Source organism: Notechis scutatus, chromosome 5 (genome assembly GCF_049901735.1).
Source record: "Notechis scutatus isolate UNSWTSFEM ecotype Mainland chromosome 5, rNotScu1.2, whole genome shotgun sequence".
In the NCBI taxonomy this organism is placed as follows: Eukaryota; Metazoa; Chordata; class Lepidosauria; order Squamata; family Elapidae; genus Notechis; species Notechis scutatus.
In genome coordinates, this window is record NC_142013.1 from 49,409,464 (window position 1) to 49,433,356 (window position 23,893).

The 23,893-nt window shown below is 35.5% G+C and overlaps 1 protein-coding gene across 2 annotated transcripts in view; it reads right to left on the reverse strand.

The window, feature by feature from the left end:
* Nucleotides 1-1,237: 1,237 nt before the first annotated feature.
* Nucleotides 1,238-23,893, reverse strand: part of APP (amyloid beta precursor protein) — a 103,132-nt gene continuing 80,476 nt past the window's right edge. For both annotated transcript variants that reach the window (XM_026664121.2, XM_087966668.1), the window contains 10 exons: nt 22,708-22,841; nt 20,985-21,059; nt 18,741-18,899; nt 16,187-16,315; nt 12,778-12,877; nt 11,722-11,943; nt 8,189-8,242; nt 4,904-5,004; nt 4,092-4,238; nt 1,238-2,482 (listed from right to left, as the gene is read on the reverse strand). In XM_026664121.2, the coding sequence (XP_026519906.1) occupies nt 2,381-2,482; nt 4,092-4,238; nt 4,904-5,004; nt 8,189-8,242; nt 11,722-11,943; nt 12,778-12,877; nt 16,187-16,315; nt 18,741-18,899; nt 20,985-21,059; nt 22,708-22,841 (1,223 nt within the window). In that variant the 3' untranslated portion in view covers nt 1,238-2,380. The remainder of the gene's footprint in view (nt 2,483-4,091; nt 4,239-4,903; nt 5,005-8,188; nt 8,243-11,721; nt 11,944-12,777; nt 12,878-16,186; nt 16,316-18,740; nt 18,900-20,984; nt 21,060-22,707; nt 22,842-23,893) is intronic.

Genomic DNA, 23,893 nt, shown 5'->3' on the forward strand with positions numbered 1-23,893 from the left:
ACAACAATATTGTTCTATAAACAATAAATGCACTAGATGCACTAGATAAAAACATGAAACACTTTGATCTAAAAATGACTTTTACATATTTTTACACATTTTTTTTACAAAAACTTGTGCTTAAAACAATTCCTTGTTGGTCAAATTAATATAATAGGCTTCTTTGTAAATTGCATATATGACTTACTGCACTCTTTGTGTACTTAGTGATTAATCCAAACAGATCTTAATATTAACTTCACTGCCCCAATAGGAAAATCAATATATAGAAAATATGAATTAATATATAAGTTCAGTATTTTGTAATTGTAATAGAACTGAGAGATACAAAATAGACAACTCATATGAAATCATGAAAGTGCTGAATCTTTAAATCCCCCCTCCCTGGATGTTTCTGGTGTCAAGCATCGTTAGGTAGCTTATTTAGTAAAATAAACAGGAACAGAATACTTTATTATCAGACTCCTACATTGGAAGCAAAAGGTTATCCAGGATTTTAACTAACATGCATCCTTCTAAAACAGAAGTGCTCATTCCAGTTACGATTGTGAGCAAATTAACTGAGTAATTTCAGCTCAAATGCTTCAAATTGAATTAGTTTCTTTCCGTTGCCTTTGATGCTATGATGCTGTGTGGCCAGAGAACTGTACTTGTATATGTAAGTATACATTTAAGGAATTCTGTATATTTCTGATTATACAGAAGAAAATAACATGATGCAAGCTAGGTAAAAATACTCTTCGGGTTTTCTTTCTGGATCGCTTATTGGCACAAATAGGTGGCTGCAAACAAGCAGATGCTGACCCTATCATAAGATTACTAAATCTGCGTGCCATTATTACCATAAAAGATATGTTAGTTCAGTGAACCAGGAGCTTTTTGACAAATTACATCCTTTCCTGCATACCAGAATGCAGCCACCTCTTGTCATTTACAAAAATTAAATGTACCATATATTTAATGAAAAGTTAATCCCCTGCTTCCTCAAATATCGTTACCAGAAGATTATCAACCTTGAAAGTTTGATAAGATTTTAGTAATCTTAACACTACATTTACTTGTAAGTAAATCACATTGAACTCACTTGGATATAACAACATTAAAGATAGCTTGTAAAGATCAGCTTCCCAAATTTAGCGTTTACCAGGAATGCCTGAGCATTCTTCGTGGAAAAAAATGTACAACCAAGCAAGTAATGTGGGACAGTTATCACAGAATCACACTAATACAATAAAACTCCAGGAATGTATTTATTTACATTAAAACATTATTATACAAACTGAAAAAAGACATTTTAGAGGGAAGGCATGCCAAGGCAAACACCCTCTCACCTACTGCTAGTTTTATCAATTGTATTTAAAGAAGAAATTCTATGAATCATGTTTTTTTGCAGAAGAAAAAAACCTACACCCCCCCCCTCCCACTTGATGGTCATTATTAAAATTATTCCTCCCAAAAGGTAATTTCTCCATCCAAGTAAAACTCTTGCCCAATAGTCTTATTTGTAATTTATTTATGTAACATATTGTAGAAAGCTATCAATTCATAAGCAACAATTATGTATATTATCCTACAGGTTCCCTATTTTTGTTTTAAACCAGCAGGCATTTCTCCCATTCTTCCCTTCACCCTGCCCTGGTATAAAAGTGCTCATGATTAACAGGGATGATATTTTTTTCTTTTCCTTCCTTTATTCTTTTTAGATGAAAAGATACATGGCAAAAAAACTTTACTCCCTCGATGCCTAAAGGTGTGCACATAAAACAGGCACAAAGAAACAAATGTGTATTCCCATGATTTTCTACATCACTAGTGCAGCAGAAGCAACAATCTGTACAATAAAATGCAACTGCAGAAGAAAATAACTCATCTGGAATACTTTCTAAAAAAATCCCCAAAACATTTTGTCTTTAAAATGCATAGTAAGCAGGAAAAGGAAAACTTAGCGAAGAGAAGCAGCTCAATCCCACGTACACAAAAAGCATCCCCCATCAATTCTTAAAGTATATTTCAATTAGGACTTTTTTTTTGTTCATCACAAATCACAAGAATAATATACAACTGGCTAAAGGAGCTGTATGATAAATAATCAAGAAATAATCTATTCATGCACTAGTTAAGTACAGCTAACTTTACAGTACACAAAAACATTCATTAATAATGTAGTGTAAAGACTGAAATGTCAAGAAAGAGTACATTACTGATTTTATAATTCAAGTTCAGGCATCTACTTGTGTTACAGCACAGCTGTCAAAAGGCGATAATGAGTAAATAATAAAACATTGTTTTGTTTGCTTATTTCCATATTACTTTCAGCTGAACATCGATGGGCAGTGAAGCAATCACTTTGCTGTCCAATTCATGAGGTTGCTATGGTGTTCTAGTTCTGCATTTGCTCAAAGAACTTGTAGGTTGGGTTTTCGTAGCCATTTTGTTGCATCTTAGAAAGGTGACGTTCCTCTGGTGTCACTGCAGCATCCACCTAGAGCAGGCCAAGGAAGAGTACAGTCAAAGCCAAACATGGATAGACCACAATTGTTTATGGGGCCTTTGCTGCTCTGAGCTTAGTAGTTTCACTTGCACATGTTTTGTTACCAAACTAGGTAACATCATTTCAATTTCATTGTACATATGTTGTGCATTGACAATAAACATTTGATTTGATTTGATTTGATTTGGTAGTAGGGAGTGGAGTTTGCAGTTATTTTATATCTTAGTTGCCATTAATACATACATTGACAGCAAACCCCATTCCCTACTAGCACTGATGATGTTACCAAGCTTGGCAATGAAATATCAACAAGAAAACCAGGTTCAGAGAGCACCAACCTTGAGCTACAAATATTATTTTCTATTGGTGTAATTGTTGATTTATTTATTCATTCATTCCCAGCATTGGTATTCCCCTTATTTGTAAAAGAATGCAAAGCTAAATCAACCATAAAAATAATGTTAAAATCTGTTATTGCCATTAAAACCTTTACCAGCTGCTTGAAGGGAAAAAGGATGAATGTTCTCATATAATTGCTTGTTATAATAATACTGTAATACTAATACAGTTTAATCAATTTGTTTATAGTATGGATATAGTATAGTACATAAAATATCTTTGGAAAATAGGGCAAGATGAATCAAAACATTTTAGATGTGCAACGGATAAAACTTAATTATAGTTCGTAGTTTCTTTTGAACTACTAATTTTCTTTTGTACATTACAAATACTGTGGGATTGTATAATTGTTATTTTTGTGATCACTAACAATCATGAAAGTATCTGAGCTTCTATTAGTTAACAGGCAATGCTGAATATGTCCTTGTCCCCAATTTTTATACTGCAATATTGAAATAACATTTCTAGATATAAGAAGTATTGTATAAAATTCATTTATACAGTTAAATGTTTATTTAACATTTGTCTAAGCTGTTTAAAAAAGTAGGTGAATATTCAGTCCTGTTATAGTCATTCAAATTACTCAAATGATTGGTCCTGGGCAGCATCAGAGCTGTCATTACACTGTCATGACACTGGGTCTTACTTCCCAATAGATCAGGGGTGTCAAACTCGCATCATCACAGCAGCGTCACGTGATGTATTGTGACTTTTTCCCCCTTTGCTAAACTGGGCGTGTGGCCAGTGTGTGACGCATCTGGCCTGGGGGCAACGATTTTGACAGCCCTGCAATAGATGCTATACGGAAAGACAATAAATAGTCAGTGCTTTGGTCTACAGGTTAAATATTCTGTAATTTAATACCTTTAAAATGGTGAGATATACCTTTTTAATACCTTAAGACTACAGAGATAGAAAATGTATCTCATGCTGTTATGTGGGTGATATAAATAAACATAACTAAAGTATCAGTTTAAGCATTCTTTTGGAGCACAGGTCTATGTATCCAACATAGGAATATTAATCTGAGAAATTTACTCGTACCAAAAATGAGAATATTAAGGATATAGATGATATATCTCCAACAGGAAGTTAACACCATTCTATTAAATACATAAATCTACACAGATGGACTTAAATTTATTTAGTACTATCTGCTTCTGAAATAATGTATGGAATAATATTTATCAGTTTCATTTACCTCCACTACACCATGATGGATAGATGTATACTGTTTCTTCTTTAGCATCACTAAAGTGATTACAATGACAGTGGCAATGACGACACCCCCTACCATTAGTCCAATGAGGGCACCTTTATTTGAACCTACATCTTCAGCAAAGAATACCTAAACATAAAAATAAAAGGTGATTGTATAAGAAGATAACATGATTTCTAATGAGTTCTTTAGCTTTGTAAAATGATGCATTTGCAATGTTCAATAATTTCTCCAAAGTGAACAAGTTTAAATACCAAAATATTGTTTCCTGAGGCAAATTAGTACGATCTGATTCTCATATTTTAAAGGTGTCGGTTTCACCACTGATTTTGTTTGTGGGAAGCCGTGAAAGTCACAAAGCACAATCGTGTGACCATGGGACACTGTGATGTCATAACTGCAAGCGGAGTGCCAAGTGCCCAGATCACGTTCACATGACTGAGGGAAACTGTGTTGGTTGTAAGTACAAGGTCTGGTCATAATTACTATTCATTAAACACTATTGTAAGTTTGGTGATTAAACGAAAATCACCCATATTTATAACTTACCAAAATTTTATATACTACAGGCGTACATAAAAATATAAAATAACATAATGTAACATAACATGTAACATAATAAAGTGTAAGATTTTTACCACAAAAATGTCTTACAATATAAGATATCATGGTTTCTCAAGATCCAGGTTTCAATAATCACAGGACAACATCCTAAAGAAATTTATATGAAACAGGTTCATAAACAAATTGTTTAATTTTAGCTAAAGCAATCTAAGAATGGAGACTACACTTGCCAGTTTCTGATGATGTACTTCATATCCTGAATCATGTCTGTATTCTGCATCCATCTTTAATTCTGAGGTTTCTTCTGTCTTAACATTGGTTAATCCAGAGCCTGAGTTAAACCAAAAAACCAAGAAATGATTAAAAACAAACTTTTGAAAATAATTATATGAACACCATCCACCTCAGCTACCAACAGAAAATATTAAGAAATGCAAATGAAAAATTAGAGAGAGAAAGGTAATTTGAGATAAACAGGAAAAATAATGAAACAAAGAAATAGACTACGCAAGTAATACAGTGTTCAAAAGAAACAGGCCAGGTAATTAAACTGGAGCAAGCTTGCAAGGATGAGTCTTATTCCTGGCACTAACTGAGACTGCTGTGCCTGATTATTTGAATTGGCCCATGGAGACATCTAACATTAACATCAATTGAGAATCTTGGTTGCAGATACATCGTGATATTGTTTCATTTCTCAAAGTACAAGTTCAAAATAACATTTGTGGCTCATTGCAAGAAAAGAAAATGTTGGACTATTAGGTCCTAAAGCCATGACGGCGAACCTATGGCACGTGTGCCACAGATGGCACGCGGAGCCATTTGTGCTGGCACGCGAGCTGCAGGCAAACTTACCTGTAATCGGGAAGTGATGAAATGGGCCTATTCAGCCTGCAGGGGCTTTTTTCAAGCCTCTGGGAGGCCGAAAAAGGCCTCAAGCCAGCAGAAAATCAACTGTGAGGCGCAGTACAGGTAAGGGGGTGTGGGGCGGATTGTTCACATATGCACGGGGCATGTGGGTACTGGCATGTGAACACGCGTGTTCCAGCCCGTACACAATTTTTGGCACAGGAGTCCAAAAAGGTTAACCACCACTGTCCTAAAGCTATAAATACATACAATTGTAAAATGCTGGCTTATATGCACTTCTTAGTCAAAAGATCAGTGCTAATGAATAATAAAATGTATATCCTGATATTTAATTCTGATTTAGATTAATAATGTATAATTCTAACTCATGGCTGAATTTTAGCAAGGCTGCCATTTATTTATGCATTTAACTAGGCTTATATGAACCAAATCTGATGTATGTAACATATGCAAAGAATTTTAAAATAGCAAAAATAGATGAGCAATGCATGGAGTCCCTATCCCAAGGGATAATGTATCCATAGAGCTGTATAATTTTACTAAACAAGAAACTCTTTCAAGCCAGCTCTTCCTCAAAGTTTTGTTGAAATCATCAAATTTTACTACTTTCCTAAATCTCAATTATGTTGTGGCCACAAGAGACTTCACTGTTTACATGTGATATTTTATCAAAATTTCAGGGATATGCTGAAATTTCATGAGATGTAGAAATCTTAAAAGATATATCTGGATAGTGGACACTGCAGTATCTGGAGGCAGCAGAGTAAAAGAGAAAGAACTAGAGAAAACCACAAAATACAAAGACGCACAAATAGAATTAGAATGATTGTGACAAAAGAAAGTAAAGATAGTACCAATAGTGATGGGCACCTCACATACAATCTCAAAACAACTGGAACACCATTTTAACACCTTTGGAATTGACAAAATCCCCATCAATTGCAAAAAGCAGCTTTACTTGAAACAGTTTACATCCTGTGACATACGTTTTAATACCATCAAACAACACCCCCCTAGCCCAGGTTTTTGGGAAGGACTCAATCAATGGACAAAAACGCTAAATCCAGTTTAAACAATCTGGCTGACTATGTGACAAACCACAACAATGTTATTTATAGAAATGTTTTTCCTCAAGGAAAATATATTTTGCTTTTTCTCTCATTTCTTCTTAGATGATCCCTTATATTACTGCAATATGTTTTAATAAGGCAAATATATGCAAATTTGCCAAAGATCTGATGCCACAAAAAGTTTACAATAGTCCATTGAAAATCAATGAAGCTAGGCTCTGGTAACTTATACCATAAAATTTATTTGTGTTGGATGTGAAATTTGGCTAGTTGCATAATAGATGAGGAAATAGGGATATCTGTCAATCTTTAAAGAAGTCTTTTTAAAAAACAACCAGCAGTCCGTAATTTCTTCCTCACTATCAATATAAATGCTCAACATTACAAAAGTGTGTTCATATAGAAACATTCTGGATGGCAGTAAAGCTTGCAAAGGTTTCCATTTTATTCCAGTGAGATCAATACATAACTGCCAGACTAAGAAGAATGTATTTGCTAAATTAATTTACACTGTGCTTATCTGTAGCGAGTCATACCTATATAACCACTGAAGACATCAATTTCTTCAATAGTTTATTGTTGTTATTAGTCTATATCACAGGGTCATGGAGAAAACTGGATGAGGGACTGTTATATACATGCCATGACATCCTGAAGTAATAAATCTAGTGAATGTGAAGAGTTATTAGTGTATTTTTGAGATGCAGGTCAGTTTTTTTAAAAAAAATCACATTTTGAGACAGTATTTAAAGGCAACTGTTGAAATTATACCACTCCTCATCTAGCAACGTATCAGTTAGTTAGCAAAATAATAGTGACCTCTTACAAATACAATTGTAATTTTCTCTAGAAAATCATTTTTGACCAATGTGTACAGTTTGTGTACTGACAAAAAAAGCCTTCCGTCTGAAATTTAATCACTCAGCAGCAGTGCTGGCTGCTGGGTTCTAATAAACTAATTGAGGTTACATTGCTGAGTTTGTTAAAGTAATCTCTACCTTGAGTGAGAGCAAAAAGAAAAAAGAAAGAAAACAAAACAGATCAAGCATAGGGCACTGTAGGACAGGGATGTTAAACTGGCGGCCTGTGGGCCGGATGCGTCACTATGCAGGCCATGCCCACTCTGGCTCTACAAAGGCAAAAAACATTGTGATACGTTGCAATATGTCAGGTAGAGGAGTGGAAAACTCTTCTTGTGAAATATTTCTGGACTTTCTCAACTGTGTTAATATCAGATACGTAATGTGGGTTCCAGACTGATGAGCTGTATTCGAGTATTGGTCTAGCAAATGCTTTATATGCTCTAGTTATTAGTGTAATATTACCAGAGAAAAAGCTACGTAAGATTAGGTTAACAACTCTTAACGTCTTTTTGGCTATGTAGTTACAGTGGGCTCTAGCACTTAAGTCATTAGAGATGAGGACTCCAAGATCCTTGTTGTTAAATCATGTCTATGCAAAGACAGAGGAGCACAGCAGAGAAACATGACAAAGAAAAGATGATTCCTTCCACTCAAATCAAACACAGACATGCAGGACAACACAGGTTAGGTAAAAGCCATGCCAATTATATACCTGGTCGTGTGGTGAGTCCTCTGTCTGCAGCTGGACGGGCATCAACTGGCTCAACTGGGTATATGCAGCCAAAGAAATAAATAAAAAGGAAAGATAAAGAGCAAATAAAAAGAAATAAACAAAAATTTCAAAAACTATTTGCCTGTGGTTTTGATTGGGATAGTGCAGGAAAGATATGTGCCATAAATGAAGTTACAAAAGCATCAGCTGAGAAAAAGTATCTGCTTTTAAGTTAATCCTGAAAATAAAAAAGAAAGAAACAAGAACATTTGAAACTAAATGTATATATGCAACTGACATCTTATTGTAATTAATTTCTAGCTGTTACAATTTAGCTGACCTGAATCAAATAATAAACAATTATGTGATAGAAAAGAAAAAGTATTTTTTTCAAGGTGAAGTAAATTATCCTGTGTTTTTTTTAAACAAAGCTGATAACATAATATCACAAATAAATACATACCACTTATTTTAAGGTAGTTTTTACTTCGTTCATTTTTCTTGCCCTTTAGAAGTTAGGCTGCTGTTGTTACAATCATCATCATCATCAAATACTATCATAAGTGTTAAAACAATTATGCTTCAGACTAGCTTGTAACAGAATAACTGAACGAAGTCTTAGGAATTTATCATTTTTTTCAAAACCAATATTCTATATCTCTAAAAAAAAGAATTATTTCTAAAATAATGCTTTGGAAAACAATGTCTGCGCATGTTGGATCATAAGCCCCATTATTTTTTAAGCCAAATTAGAAATTACAAAAATTGCCACCCAATATATTTGAAAGGCATTTGATTAGAAAAGATTGTCTTGATTATAACAGTTCTATAATTATAAAAGTTCTTTATAGAAAATTGTGGCTACAAATAGTCTTTGCTTTGAAATCCAGCTTACCTGCCAAGCTGTCACATGCATTATAACCAAGTTTAATATTTAGTTCATTTATGCCTACGCTCTTTTATATTTGACACTGTTGAGTGCATGCAAATTTATTATTTTCAAAATAACAAAAGAGATTTAATTAACCCAGATTCCCAGTCAAGGCACAAACACCCAGGGTCAATGCTGGCTGGAGAATTCTAGGAGTTGAAGTCCATAAGTCTTAAAGTTTCCAAGTTTGGGGACCCCTGATCTATGTGGTTGCTCAGAATTGACACTACTAACTTGATGGCATCATAGTACAAAAGCTAGGGTTTTTTTTAAGTAGACAATATAAAAATCAACTATAATAAATAATAATTACAATATTTAGAAATGTACAGGGAATGTAGAGTATATCCATATGGAATATATAAATGAAAATCAAAGAACATGTCATCTGTTATTTTTAGTAGAAAATAATTTTAAAACTGCCCTGTAGCAGGGTCCAGGAGATGGCGTGCATTTTCTGTTGCAGAGGAACAGCAGGCTCCATAGCCCTAAATTTGTTGGCCCTCCACAAAACTTTAAAGACCTAGTAAGTGTTTCTACTGGGTACTGAGCCAGGATAAAGGATGAGCCCATTTGTGACTCTCCAAAAACTGAAAGGGTTGCAGCCTTGGGCCTTGCTATGCTTTTCTTGTGTATATGTAATACACAAGAAATCCTTCACTTACGACCACAATTCGGACCAGAATTTCACTGCTGAGCAAGGTGGTTGTTAAGTGAGTCATGCCCAATTCTACATGTTTTGCCCCAATTGTTAAAGAATCGTTTCAGCTGTCAAGTGAATCATATGGCTGTTAAGTGAATACAGCTTTCCCCATTGACTTAGCTTGTCGGAAGCCGGTTGGGAAGGTTGCAGTCAGGTGATCTTAGTACACTGCAACCACTGTAAATAGATGTTGGTTGCCGAGCCCATTAATTTTGATCACATGGCTGTGGGGAAGCTGCAATGGGCATAAAAGTGAGGACTGGTCGTAAGTCACTTTATCAGTACCGTTGTAATTTCAAACAGTCGTTAAATGAATGGTTGTAAGTCAAGCACTACCTTTGTGTGCTTTCATCTTGTTGATCTATTTTTTATTTTCATGCCATATTGCTAGTTCGGCAGCCATATCGACTGACAAAATAAATAAATAATCACAGAACCCGGTTAACCTAAGTTTACCTACAACATAAATTTTGAATACAGAACCCTTTATTCACCTGCAAGCTGAGAATTGGATAAGCAAGAAGAAAAGCTTCGTCTTGCCGATGGGAATTGTGGGATTTATAGTCTCAATCTGTGAAAGCTTTTGCACTTGCGTTTTGTCTTTCTGAGCTGTCAACAGAAAATATTTTTTTTTGACTGCAGAGTTTTAGGCAGTGCCATCCATTAAAATCTTGACTGAGTGGAAAACCTGATTTTTTTCAGTAGATTCAAAGGCTTCCATCCCTTTATTTATAACATTTCTATACTGCTAATCTAATTAGCTTTCTGATGATTTTAAATCCATAAAATCACACCTCCTTAAAAAGTGGCATCAGAATGATTTCTATGCCCTTCTATATCCTTCAGCAGCCCAAAATGCTACCTAAGTAGTGTGTTTTGCTCTGGAAAACTATAAGCAAGGATGCCATCTGGATCTCCACAGATAAGGTTTACATAAAATAGATGACCATAATTTGAAAAGTAACATATTGTAGCCTTGTTCTCTAATCTCTTGAGAGGGGACTCATAGTGCTTTCTGGGCCAAATAATCTGGAATCGATTCTACCTGAAGCAGGTGCTCCCACAGATACCAAGGCACCATGCCAGGAAGGGCTTTATAGATTATGTTAGCCTAGAGGCTCTCATGCACTACAAACAGGCTGCTGCATTCTTTGCCACTTGCAACTTCAAGAGAGCCTTCAAAGGAACACTCATGTAAAGAACATTTCAGTAATAAATCCATGAAATGATCGGGATCTAGGATCTAAACTAGTGAGGATATTGGCAGTTATCAAAATTATGAGCAAATGCAGCTTCTCCCATTTTCACAAAAATGAGGCATCGTTAGAAAGTAAAATAACTGGAATTCTGGAACTATAATCTTAACCTTTCTAGTAAGTAGACTAATCAGGATCTTGAGGCATGCTCCTTGGATTGTTTTCTGCTAGGATGTTGAAGGACCAGGTGCATCTAGAAGGACCCCCAAAACATGGATCTATATCTAGGGAAGTCTTCCTATCCAGCATTATATCACATCTCAAGCTAAATAAACTACCTCTGAGATAAACCTAATTCAAATCAAGTAGATTACTCAGTCATGTAGATGTTACATACACAGGAGACAAAGATGACCCTGTAGCACTACAAGTTGGTTACTGCTGGAGAACCACCTAACAATAGCTTTTAAGTAGTGCTCAAAGCCTGTCCCATGTACTACCATTGACTGTTTCTATTTAACACTTCTAAGGTTAAAACAGTAATGGTGACAAGAGGCACCCTTGTCTTGTTCTCTTCTTAATATTAATTTTTTTCAATCAATTCTCCATTTATCATCACTTTTGCATATTGTTTATACTATATTGCCTTTATCATCTTAATAAACCTTCCCCCAAAATCAATTTCTTCCTCTTATTACATTACCTTCATTTTCAGTATTTGCTGGGACTGAATCAACTGCAAAGGGATGCCAAGGCTGAAGATCGTCTAGGCTGAATTCTCCATCCACTGGGAGACGTTCCACTGTTGTTTTAGTCTCTGTCAATGAAGGCATGAGGGCATCATTTCCATAGCTGATCCTGGGTTCACTGATCATATTAGCCAAAACATCATCAGAGTAGTTTTGCTCTTTCTGAAGTAATTCATCTGAAGAAAGGGAAAATAAAAATAATAAAAAAATATTTTAGACCATTACCCTAATAATTTACGTTGATATGACATTACATTATACTTCTTTTAAACAATTTAAACAATTCACCTGAAGGCAAGACAAGAAGCAATGGTTGGAACTTAATCAAGGAGAAAAGCAATCTAGAACTAAGGAGAATTTTCCTGAAGTTAGAACAATTAGTAAGTGGAACAAATTGCCTCCAGAAGTTGTGGGTGCTCCAACACTTTTTAAGAAGAGATTGGACAAACCATTTGTATGGAATGGTCTAGGGCAGGGGTGTCCAACCTTGGCAACTTTAAGACTTGTGGACTTCAACTCCCAGAATTCCTCAGCCAGCGTTGCTGGCTGAGGTCTGAGTTATCCACAAGTCTTAAAGTTGCCAAGGTTGGACACCCCTGGTCTAGGGTTTCCTGTCTGCGCAGAGGGAGAGTAGACTAGAAAACCTTCAAGGTTCTTCTCTCCTCTCCTTCTCCTCTCCTCCCATTCCATTATCTTTGAAAAGCACATACCATTCCAGCAACATTGACAAAAGCAAAAATATTCTTCTGAAAAATAGATTTTATTTGCCTCTTTCCCGTTTGTTGCATGAAGGGCATGGAGAAATCCAATTTCTTATTAACATATAGTGGCTTTTTTCATCCCATGTGGTAACTCAACATCACTTCAGTTCTGTGCTTGCTTCAGTTTATATGAGGAACTATTATCTCCTTTAATACCATGCATGTTACAATTTCTTTTGTCCCAATAGTTGAAAATAATTGCATTATTGCTAGAATAAAATTTTCAAACTAAAATGAGATTTTACTTACCAACTTCATCCTGGATCTCTTCAGCAACTGCTGGCACATTGTAAAGAAGAGAAAGAGACTGGTTCATACGTTCGTATGTCACACGCAGATGTGTCATAACCTACAGAAATAAAATTACAACAATGCTTATAATCTTCTTGAACTTATAGTTGAAAATTTATAAAAGGATTAATAAGAAATTCACTGATGTTGTCCAAGCCTTGAAAGGATAAACTGCTATTGTGTTCATTTTATTTATAGGAAGGACATGCTGGTTTATTTTTTTCTTAGAAAATGTTTAGTAAGGAAGATAACAGAACTATATGACAGTATGACAAGTTCTCCATCTTTTTCTGAACGATTTGAAGAAGTAAGGCTATTTGTTCTAGTCACAATATCTACTAATGCCCGAAAAGCCTTCATTCCTACGAATGTTTCAAATCTATGAAAGCAATAATATTTAAGTGTTCTGATTGAGGATTGATAAACTACATGCTAAATAGGCATGCCAAAGTCAACGAGTTCCTCACCCTGACATCTATTATTGCTTCTGACTGAGTTTCACCCAGGAAAAGGAGGAGCATTACTGTTTTAATATGTACAAGCCTAAAAGGGTAAAAGATATTTTTATAGCCAGCACAAGAATTCCTAAAATGACCAAACTATCATTACTTTGAACTGTCACATGTCTTATACTGTCCTTCAGGGAAATATCACAATAATAAATGAAGCACTTCCTGAACAATTTACTTTGAATTCAAACATAAGAATATGTTTTCTCCAATGAAAAGGATCTGGTCATGCACAAATTGCAACAGAAGGATTCTGACAGGAAGAAGCTTACAGTTAATCTGTCTGAAAAAATTCTTTACTCCAATTCTGTTGCTGGTCTCTGAAATTGGCATTACCAAGTGTCAGAGTTAGGAAGGATTACCGTATTTGCCGGCGTATAAGACGACTTTTTTGCCCTGAAAAAGATGCCTCCAATTGGGGGGGTCGTCTTATATGCCGGGTCGTCTTATACGCCGGCAAATAGTAATTGGGAAGCACTGCGGCTGCCCGCGGCTGAGGCACTTTTGCGCACCGTGGAAACGAATCCCGTAAAGCCGAAAGGAGCAGCCAGCCTTCTCCCAGCTCCCAAGGAAACGAGGCTCGCACCGCCCGAGCTCCGCTGAGGTATCCGGCTGGGGCTGTCAGGAGTTGTTACCGCTGGCGCGGCTCCAGTCCCGCGTTGCCTCGGGAAGGGAAAGGCAAAACCAGGAGCCGCTGCTGCCATTACAAAGCGCCCCGCGGCTCTTCCTTTTTGCCTTTCCTTCCCGAGGCAACGCGGGACTGGAGCACGTGGAGCCGCGCCAGCGGTAACAACTCTTGACAGCCCCAGCCGGATACCTCAGCGAAGCCCGGGCGGTGCAAGCCTCGCTTCCTTGGGAGCTGGGAGAAGGCTGGCTGCTCCTTTCAGCTTCACGGGATTCTGTTTCCACGGTAGACAAAAGTGCCTCAAAAAAAAAAAAAGTGCAAAAGTGGAAGGCATGCGGAAGAGGGGGCGAGTATATAACAAACTATATTTTGAGTGGAAATGTTGGGGGGTCATCTTATACGCCGGGTCGTCTTATACGCCGGCATATATGGTATACAGTGAGGGTTTTCAATCATAAAGCCCTTTGTCCACTGACTTCAGAAGATGACAGAAGGTATATTAAAAAGTAAGCATTTGCATAGATATTCCACATATCGGGAATATCATTTTCCCTTTATCTCATAGAAAATTTGATAAAAATGTTAACTGAATATTTTATTATTTAGGAGAGAAGAACATAGCCTATATTTTTGGCATTCCTTACAGATCTCCCATTCAAGTACTAGCCACGCTTCATCTTGCTTAGCAATTGAAGCCAGACAAGGCCAGAAAACTGTAAAAGGGAACTTAGGCCAAAGTCAGCTAATATGAAATGGAAAGTTCAGCCCTTGTTTTCTTACTTGCATGTGAAATTGATCTATCAAGCATGTATTTTAGAAGCTTCATACAAGAATGTGTTAATGATTCAACTGTGAAAATCTACATCATGAGAAAATGCATTTCTAATCTTTTCTTACAACTTTTGCCTTCTCAAAACTTTTACATCATCAAAAAAGCACAGTGAAGAATGTTCTTTCTGCACCAACTCAGAAAGCTCAAACTGCCAAAGAGCTGCTGATTCAATTCTACAGAGGAATTATTGAGTCTGTCATCTGCACCTCTATAACTGTATGGTTTGGTCCTGCAACCAAACAAGACAGACACAGACTTCAAAGGATAATTAGAACTGCAGAAAAAACAATTACTACCAACCTACTTTCAATTGAGGACCTGTATACTGCACAAGTCAAAAAGAGGGCTGTGAAAATATCTACAGATCCCTCATATCCTGGAGATAAATTGTTTCAACTTCTCTACCCTCAAAATGACGCTATAGGGCTCTGCATACCAGAACAAGTAGACACAAGGACAATTTCCCCCAAATACCATCACTCCGCTGAACAACTAATTCCCACAACACTGTCAAATTATTTACTAAGGTTGTATTACTATTATTGTTCTCATCCTTCCTAGTACCTCTCTCTTCCGATTTATGGCTATTACCATCTTGCTTGTATCTTTACAATTTATATTATTTTATTGTTTCCTAGTATAATTTGATTGCTTATTAGAATACTATGACTATCACTAAGTGTTGTACCTTATGATTCTTGATCAATATACTTTATTTTTTCTTTTCTTTATGTACACTGAGAGCATATGCACCAAAGACAAATTCCTTGCGTGTCCAATCACACTTGGCCAATAAAGAATTCTATTTTATTCTTATACTTGTACTAAAATGGTGTTTTAATTAAAAAAAATACAAGCAGTATATTGTGCATTTAAAACCTCATAGAGAGAGAGATGTCCAAGGGAAAATTTGAAACTTCAAAAATTCCACAAATATGCTTGGCAAAGCATTATATTAATACCTTAAGTAAAACAAATTAAGCAGCTTTTTAAACAGGAAACTATCACTCACATCATCAGTAACGTCTGACCATCAAAGAAGTAACTGCTATGTTTGGATGAGCAATAATTTACTATATAAGCATGAAGAATAGTTTCCATATAACATAAGAATAAATGGAAAATAGACATAAATGAATTTAGATCAAGAAGGAGTGTTTGATAAAAAATGCAACCTCTAAGCAGAAATCCAAATTTTATTATAAAAATACCGCAGTGGATGCAACAAAAATGCTTAAAGTGTGACAACTTTAGTTTCTCTAAAAGATTAAATATAAAGATAAACAATATTACTGTATTGGAACTCGCAGCCTTTTTAATCTCTGCTTCCTATTCAATCTTTTTATGCTGACATTCACACAATAGTAAAATAAGAACTTCTTCAATTTTCTATCTTATTACCTGAGATCTGATCTGTGCTGCTTTCTTAGGGTCCACCATACGCACATGTTCAAAATGTTTCAGTGTATGCTGTCTGTCTTTCTGCTCTGCACGCACATACTTCTTCAGCATGTTAAATACATGCCGAGGCTATAGAGAGAAAAGTCCCACAAAAATCACTTATAAAGTTGACAATCCTATGAAATGTATGTAGCCTTTAAAAGACTAATAAGCCTTACATTTTGTGAAATAAGGTAGCATACTTCTATTATTAGGACTCTTCATTTCCCAAAGTATAGTAATATGAAAAAATATTATGTAATATAGAGGACAATGTTAGTTTTTAAGTGTATATTTCAATGTAGAAACTGCCTTCCAAGTTCCAAGTCATATCCATTTCAGAGAAATATTCACTTATAAAAATAATCATAGTAAAACTTTCATTTACCCAAGGGCAGGATATATTTTTCCATTAAATCCAAATACCCATAAAATCCAAACTTGCATCAGTTTAATTCATTATATAGATGAGATATATTTTAATAGTGTCAAAAAAAACTAAGATGCATTATTTTGCAGTCTGTAAAAGCATTATCGTAATCACACTTTTCATATTTTGCAGCCAAAGCAGCCAAGACAAAAATGTGCTAAGCTAGTCAGAAGAGGCATTAAGTACAACTTAACACAAACGCCATACTTAACCTTTAAATGCAAAAATCATGTCATTTCTAATAAATGCCTGATATAATTGGATTTAAAAAATACAGTAGGTCACAAAAGTTGAAGCTACTGCAGTCCTCTAAAACAGCAGTCCCCAACCTTTACAGCTTGGCAGCCTGGCAGGGGAGGGGAACCAGGAAGTGGTCGGCCGGAAAGTGCATGCACATGCACACCAGAGCCCACTGCTTGGGCAATTCGAACTATATGCCGGCCCACAACTCATGCAATTTGAACTTGCACGCACCAGCCTGCCACTCACACAATTTGAACTGTCCATGCATGCCAGCCCGCCACTTGTGTAAGTCAAGCTACGCCAGCCTGTCGCTTGCGCAAGTTTAGTTTAGTGTACTTTATTGTCACTGCATCTTGTACAATTAAATCAAACACCATGTTCAGTGCACATCATGATCATGACCATGAAAATAAACACAAACACATATCCTTCACCCTTCACACATTGAACCAAAATTCCCCGACACCACACCAAGACTGCACTATACAGCAGAATTCAAAAAAGCTACTGCCCTGGGATAGAAGCTGTTTTTCAGCCTATTTGTCCTTGTTTTTATTATTCTGTACCGTCTGCCAGATGGTAATAGTTAAAAAAAAAAAAAAGGGTTCCCAGGATGAGATGGATCTTTGTGAATGTTTTGAACTTTCTTAAGGCAGAGGGAGCTATAAAACTCCTCCAAAGAGGGGAGAGGGCAACCAATGATCTTCTGTGCAATGACATTAACCCTCTGGAGTGCTTTCCTATCTGCCACTGTGCAATTGGCAAACCATACAGAGGTGCAGTATGTTAAAATGCTCTCCATGGTGCAGCAATAGAAGGTCACCAGCAGTTTTTCATTCAGTTGTTTTCTGAGAAGTCTCAGGTAGTATAATCTCTGCTGGGTCCTTTTGACCAGGGATGCAATGTGGGCACCCTGGGTCAGGTCCTCTTTTAGGGTAACAGCCAGAAACTTAAAACTAGCCACTTGCTCCACTCGGTCTCTATTGATAAGCAAGGGCTGGATGTCTGATCTGTTCCTTCTATAATCCACTATAAGTTCCTTGGTCTTATTAGTGTTGAGGACCAAGTTATTGTCTCCACACCACGAAAGCAACCAGTCCACCTCATCTCGGTAGGCAGACTCATCCCCACTGGAGATAAGTCCCACCACTGCTGTATCATCAAAATGCATGTGTGCAAGCCAGCTGTTCACATGGCCAGGTTCCAAACAGGTCACAGCCTGGTAGTGAGCCACAACATTTACAATACATTTACAAATCAATCATACTTTCAAAATTGTTACTTTGTAAAGTCACAAATTCAATTAAAAACTCCTAACATCTATTTTTTCTTTTATAAAGCCTACAATTTACTTCTTAAATTAACAAATCTATTATTCACTTATTATTATACTTATTTAGGGACTTAAAGCATGGAACCTTACTACAAGGCGATCAATACCATATTAGACTTTTGTTATAAATGTCCCAGTAACATATTTTCTATTATCGGTAACTTCCATATTTGAGATTTTATTATTTCTCCAATACACTTATTTTTGATATTGCCCAATTTGATACCATTAAAACTATGATATGCTATGAAATATATTATTATTCATGGAGAAAAGATATTTCAGATTATTTTAAACACCTGGGACATTATAATCAATGATAAATTTTAAAATTGTATTTAAAGGACAATGAGTTTACAAAGACAGATAGCTTACTTTTACTAGAATAACGTAATTTAAATTCAAGTGTATGTTACTTTGAGATAAATGGCTCCATGGTCCATGCACTCCTGCTAGTGAATAAATTCCTAGCTACATTCATATAATCTATGATTATTTGAATCCCTTACTTTAGGGGGTACAGCCTGTAGAGCTGTAATATAGTTTTCCAAAGCAACACGACGGCGGTCATTGAGCATGGCTTCAACTCGGGCCATGTGAGTCTCTACTAGCTGCTGTCTCTCATTTGCAGCTTCTTGTTCCAAGGATTCCACCTTCTCTTGGAAATGCTATTGAAAAAAAAAGTATTATAGCAAAAGTAATTGTAATAATATAAGCAGCAAAACATTTGAAATATAAAGGAAACATTCTGAAAAAGACTTGGAAATGTATTGTCTTCACTGAGATCCTCTGGAATTTTCTGAATTTTTATTGTTTATGGCCAATCTTTCCAATGTGGTTAGATGTCTCTCCTGATTCTGAAAATTGTAGCAAAAAGTGATAGTGTCCAGTGATCCAAGTATCAATGTTCAACAAAATATATTATATATACCTAAAGTAAACACTCAACTTTTAATGTATTGATAAAGTTACAGTGCTATTTTTCCAAAAACAGAGGTTATACCACATATCACATATTCCAATAAGTTTAAAATACTTCTGAGATCAGCAAGCCAACCCGTCTTCGCAAAACTGAAAGCACGCATGAAAAAGTATGTGTGTATTTCTATCTCAATTACATCTCTCTTCTCATATTGTCTCCAAATTAACTTCAGGCATATTCCGGGGGTTGGGGGGACTGTGATACTAACTATAGTCTAGTATTTATATTTTCTCTAGATTCCATGGAGTACAAAGCACAAACACATAAGGTGATGATTATGTTATTTTCTCCTACCTATCCTATGAAATACATAAGGCTAGACTATATGATTTGTTGAAAGTCATTGAATAAATTTAAGGTCTTGGGGATAGGTGAGTATATATTCTATTCTTTAAGAGGATTTGGCTGTTCTCTTCATAAATTGAGGAGAATCATCTATCTGCTTTCCATACATAATACACTGCATAAAATTTTACCCATTTGCTGGAAAAAATAGTTTGTTCAGTAGCTTAATTGTTTTAGAAATAAAATTATTACTGATTTAATAACAAAGATCAATAATAACAAAAAAAGAATGGGTTTATTTCATTCTATTATTCAAAAAGAGCTACTACTGTACTATTAAAACTATATACATAAAAAGAACACTAAATAACAGAACTAAAACAATATAAATGTTTAAATTATAAACATTAAAACTATAAATCTAGATAACTACATGTAATGAAATGGACATTTTTAAAGTATAATGGTATAGGCCAGGGTTCCCCAATCCCTGGGCTGTGGCCCACGACTGGACCTTGAGCTGTTCAGAACAAGGCCTTGGAAGTGGCAGGCAAGTGCATGTCCTCGATTTACAACCACAATTGAGATCAAAATTTATGTTGTTAAGTGAGGTATTTGTTAAGTGAGTTTTGCCCCATTTTACAACCTTGCTTGCCAAGTTGTTACTGTGTCAATCACTGCAGTTATTAAATTAGTAAAATGATTGTTAAATGAATCAGGCTTCTCCATTGACTTTGCTTATTAGAATTATTAGAATTTTGCAAAAGGTGATCACACGACCCTGGGATACCACAACAATATGAACCACTTGGCAAGCATCTGAATGTAAATCATGCGACCATGGGGGGTGCTGCAATGGTCATAAGTGTGAAACATGGTAACTTTTTCAGTGCCGTTGTAACTTGTCACTAAATGAACTGTTGCAAGTCAAGGACTACCTTATAGGCCCTTCTAGTATACAACCTACTCTATGAAGGAACGCTTTCCAGATGCATATTCAGTCTAGCTTCTGGGACATCTCTTACAAACCCTGTGCCACCAAGATATGTTAATGTTGTACCTGAAGATTAGGGATCGCAAACTCCTTCCCCCACCCAGGAGCAGCCACACACCAGCCTGCTGAGAAGGGAAGGGAAGGGAAAGAGAAGGAAGGGAGATTTCCCATGCTTCTATCATTCTCACAAGGAAACTCAATGGGGAAGCTGGCAGAAAAAGTCACTACTGCTCCCTCTTCATTTGCCTGCCCATGGTCATTTTGTGTCTCTGTTTAGATAAGGAAATATCTCTGAAACGATGATCCAGTGGGGAATGAATTATGTAGTGGTTATTAAGTGTATGTAAACACACAATGTACATAATCTATTATAATAAGCTCTGTGGACAAAATAAATAAAAACAGTAAAGCTGTTAAGTCTGTTACACAAAATTCAATCATACCGCAGTCTTATTTTTTTTTTTACTATACAATTAGCATTTTCTTTTTTACCTGAATAACAGCCTTTTTATCAGCCTTCGGCAAATTTTTTGCTTGATGTTCTGCCTCTTCCCATTCCCTCATGACCTATGCAAATAAAACAGAAAATGAACAAATACTGTTCTACGTAAAATGGTTTCAAATGTTTACCGCTTGGAAAAGTTTTTTTTCTTCAATTATAGTATGGAGTGACCTCTTAAAAGTTGAATAGTGAAAATTATTCACATTCCAAAGAGCCACTCAGTGTTCAGTCTAGAGACAGTCCAGGTTTGCCATTATATCAAACCAGAAAGTAAGGACAATTCAGAGTTAACAATGTTTGTATACAGTACATACATAGACTGGAAGGCAAATACTAAACTCACAAGTACTTTACAGTACTAATCACTACCAAATTATGCAAATTATTAGATTATGAATACAGCTGATTAGTTAAATATGCACAACAAAATGTGCTTCCTCACTGTCAAGTGATAATGTATCGTATATTTGGGAAAGTATTTATGCACAAGACATTTCAACTGTTTTTCTGAAGGTCTTATTTAAAACTGTAGAGCAAGGCTGGAAAAATCTTAGGCTTACAGGATGTGCATGTGCTCTCAGCTAAAATACGGAAATCAATCAACCAGCCAACTGAAAAATACATAGGATGTCAATTAATTGTTAAAGATTAAGAAATATGTTTTCTCATCCCAGGGACTTATCAGTATCAGAACCAAATCCACAAGTTCTTTGATTGAAAATATACTTGTTTTCCCCTAATATTTAACAAAATACTGTGTTTATTCAAAGGGGTCATTGTATATGCCATTTTTACATATTTTAAACCAATAATCCAGTTTACGAGCAAACATATCTCTGCAATCCATGTTAAAAAAAACCATTTACTAGAAAAATAATTTAAAGCTAAATATTTGTGTACCTTCACCCAACCCAGAAGAAAAAAAATCAGAAACAAATACTTTACTTCTGACATATACTTTTTATATCCCTTGCATACATCACAGCAGAAGAAAATATGGATCTTTTTCCTGTTTTGCCTGCCAATCAGTTTAATACATAAGTTGATTACATCCACTTATTTTGGCTATTTCATGCTCCCCCCCCCCCCTTGCTGAATGGATTAGAGTCACTGATAGATGGTTGACAGTTACCACTGCAAATTTATGTAGCCATTTTATAATCAAAAGGATATTGTTATCAGCCAATTACAATGGCAGGTGGAAGGAGGACTTTTTTGGACCCATGATTTTAACATTAGTGGCCAGCAAAAAACAAACAAGAGATGAAAATATAATCTGTGAAATGCTTTATTGTAGCTCTATTAATATTTATAATGGTTCTATAAAAAGTGTAAATCTTTAGCAGGCCAGCTTCTCTTTGAAAGTTATGAACTTTCACTCTAAAGCTGAATTAAAACTACACAGATTATATTTTGAGTACATAAGCATTGGGAGGAAAAGTCCGATGCACCATTTGCTCAACTTATGAAATCAAAAGTGAATGCTTCTTTAAATTCAAGACAGGTGTACTATTGCATGAATATAGGCTTGCAAGTTTTTTAAAGACTTGTGGTGCGGGGGAGTAAGCAACTGGAGAGGGAAAAATGAGAGGATAAATTAAATAATCAGAGAAGTTCATTAAGGTTTAGGAAATGAGAACATTTGATTATAGCGGATAGCTAGATCAGGTTTGTACTACAAAAACAAGTTAATAAGACCCATCTGTGGTTTACCTGAGACATTCTTTCACGATGCTTCGCTTCTAGTCTCTCTTTTGCTTTCTGGAAATGGGAATGTTCATTCTCATCACTAGGTGTTTCCAGGTACTTGTCAACAGCATCCGGAGTGCTGGCAGCTGTGGTAGGTACTAGAAACAGAAATTTATAAAAGAAAGCAAAGATTTCTTTTAAAAGGAATTATGAAATCGTACATCGTAAGTAACCAGCTAATAGAGGAACAAATACAGAAATAATGTATTTCAAGAAAATATGTCTGCATTTCAGAGAAGATGCATATAAACACAACAGGAAAGCATGAAAGTTTCAGGTTATTTCAAAAAAAAGCAATGAGAAGAAACTAGGATTTTAAAACAGTTTTTTTTTAATTTGGGAAACCAAACAAGTATATTACATATACAGATTTAATTCCTAGGCAAATTTGACTTTACCCTGTTCCTACACATGATACATTTTAAAAACCCACTATGACTACACTCAAACATTATTTTATTATTAGCTATAATTAATAGGACAGGAGATAGGATTAGCATATGAGACAGACATGGAGAGAACACTAAACTTGATCTGTGCAACTCTCCAAAGCTTTGATTGCAAGAAAAAGCTCACAAACATATGGTAATAGCATATGTTAAAAATTCATCATTGTCCAAACACAATCTTTCCTGCTAATTATTGCAGGCTTCATCAGCCTTGCTTTCAATTTGGAAACTGAAGAAATTATTACACAGGAAACTGTCATAAACCAAGACAATTTATCTGTTCATCTAAGCCAGAATTATTTTGACTCTCAATGGCTTTTCAGGTTCTCAGCTGAAGTCACCTATATAATATAATAATAACATGATCTTTTTGGTGCCATGATTGAAATAAAGGAAATCTTCCACTATGTAATTGGTCTTTCCCCATTTAAAAACCACAAATTGACAGCAGATTTAATGAAGTGAAATATGCACATACAGAGTTATACTCAGAATTCTTGTCATTCATTTCATTTTCCCTATTTATCCAAAATTTGTATGAATATAGAATCAAATCTTCCATTGTAAAGCATACTTCCTTTTGTAGAATTTCATTTTTTTACAAATGCCATCTAGACATCTTCTGAAAGTTAAAATATAAAAATAGAGAACACTGAATATCTTCTTTTAATAAAGGATAACATTTTAATGTCCAGGTAGAC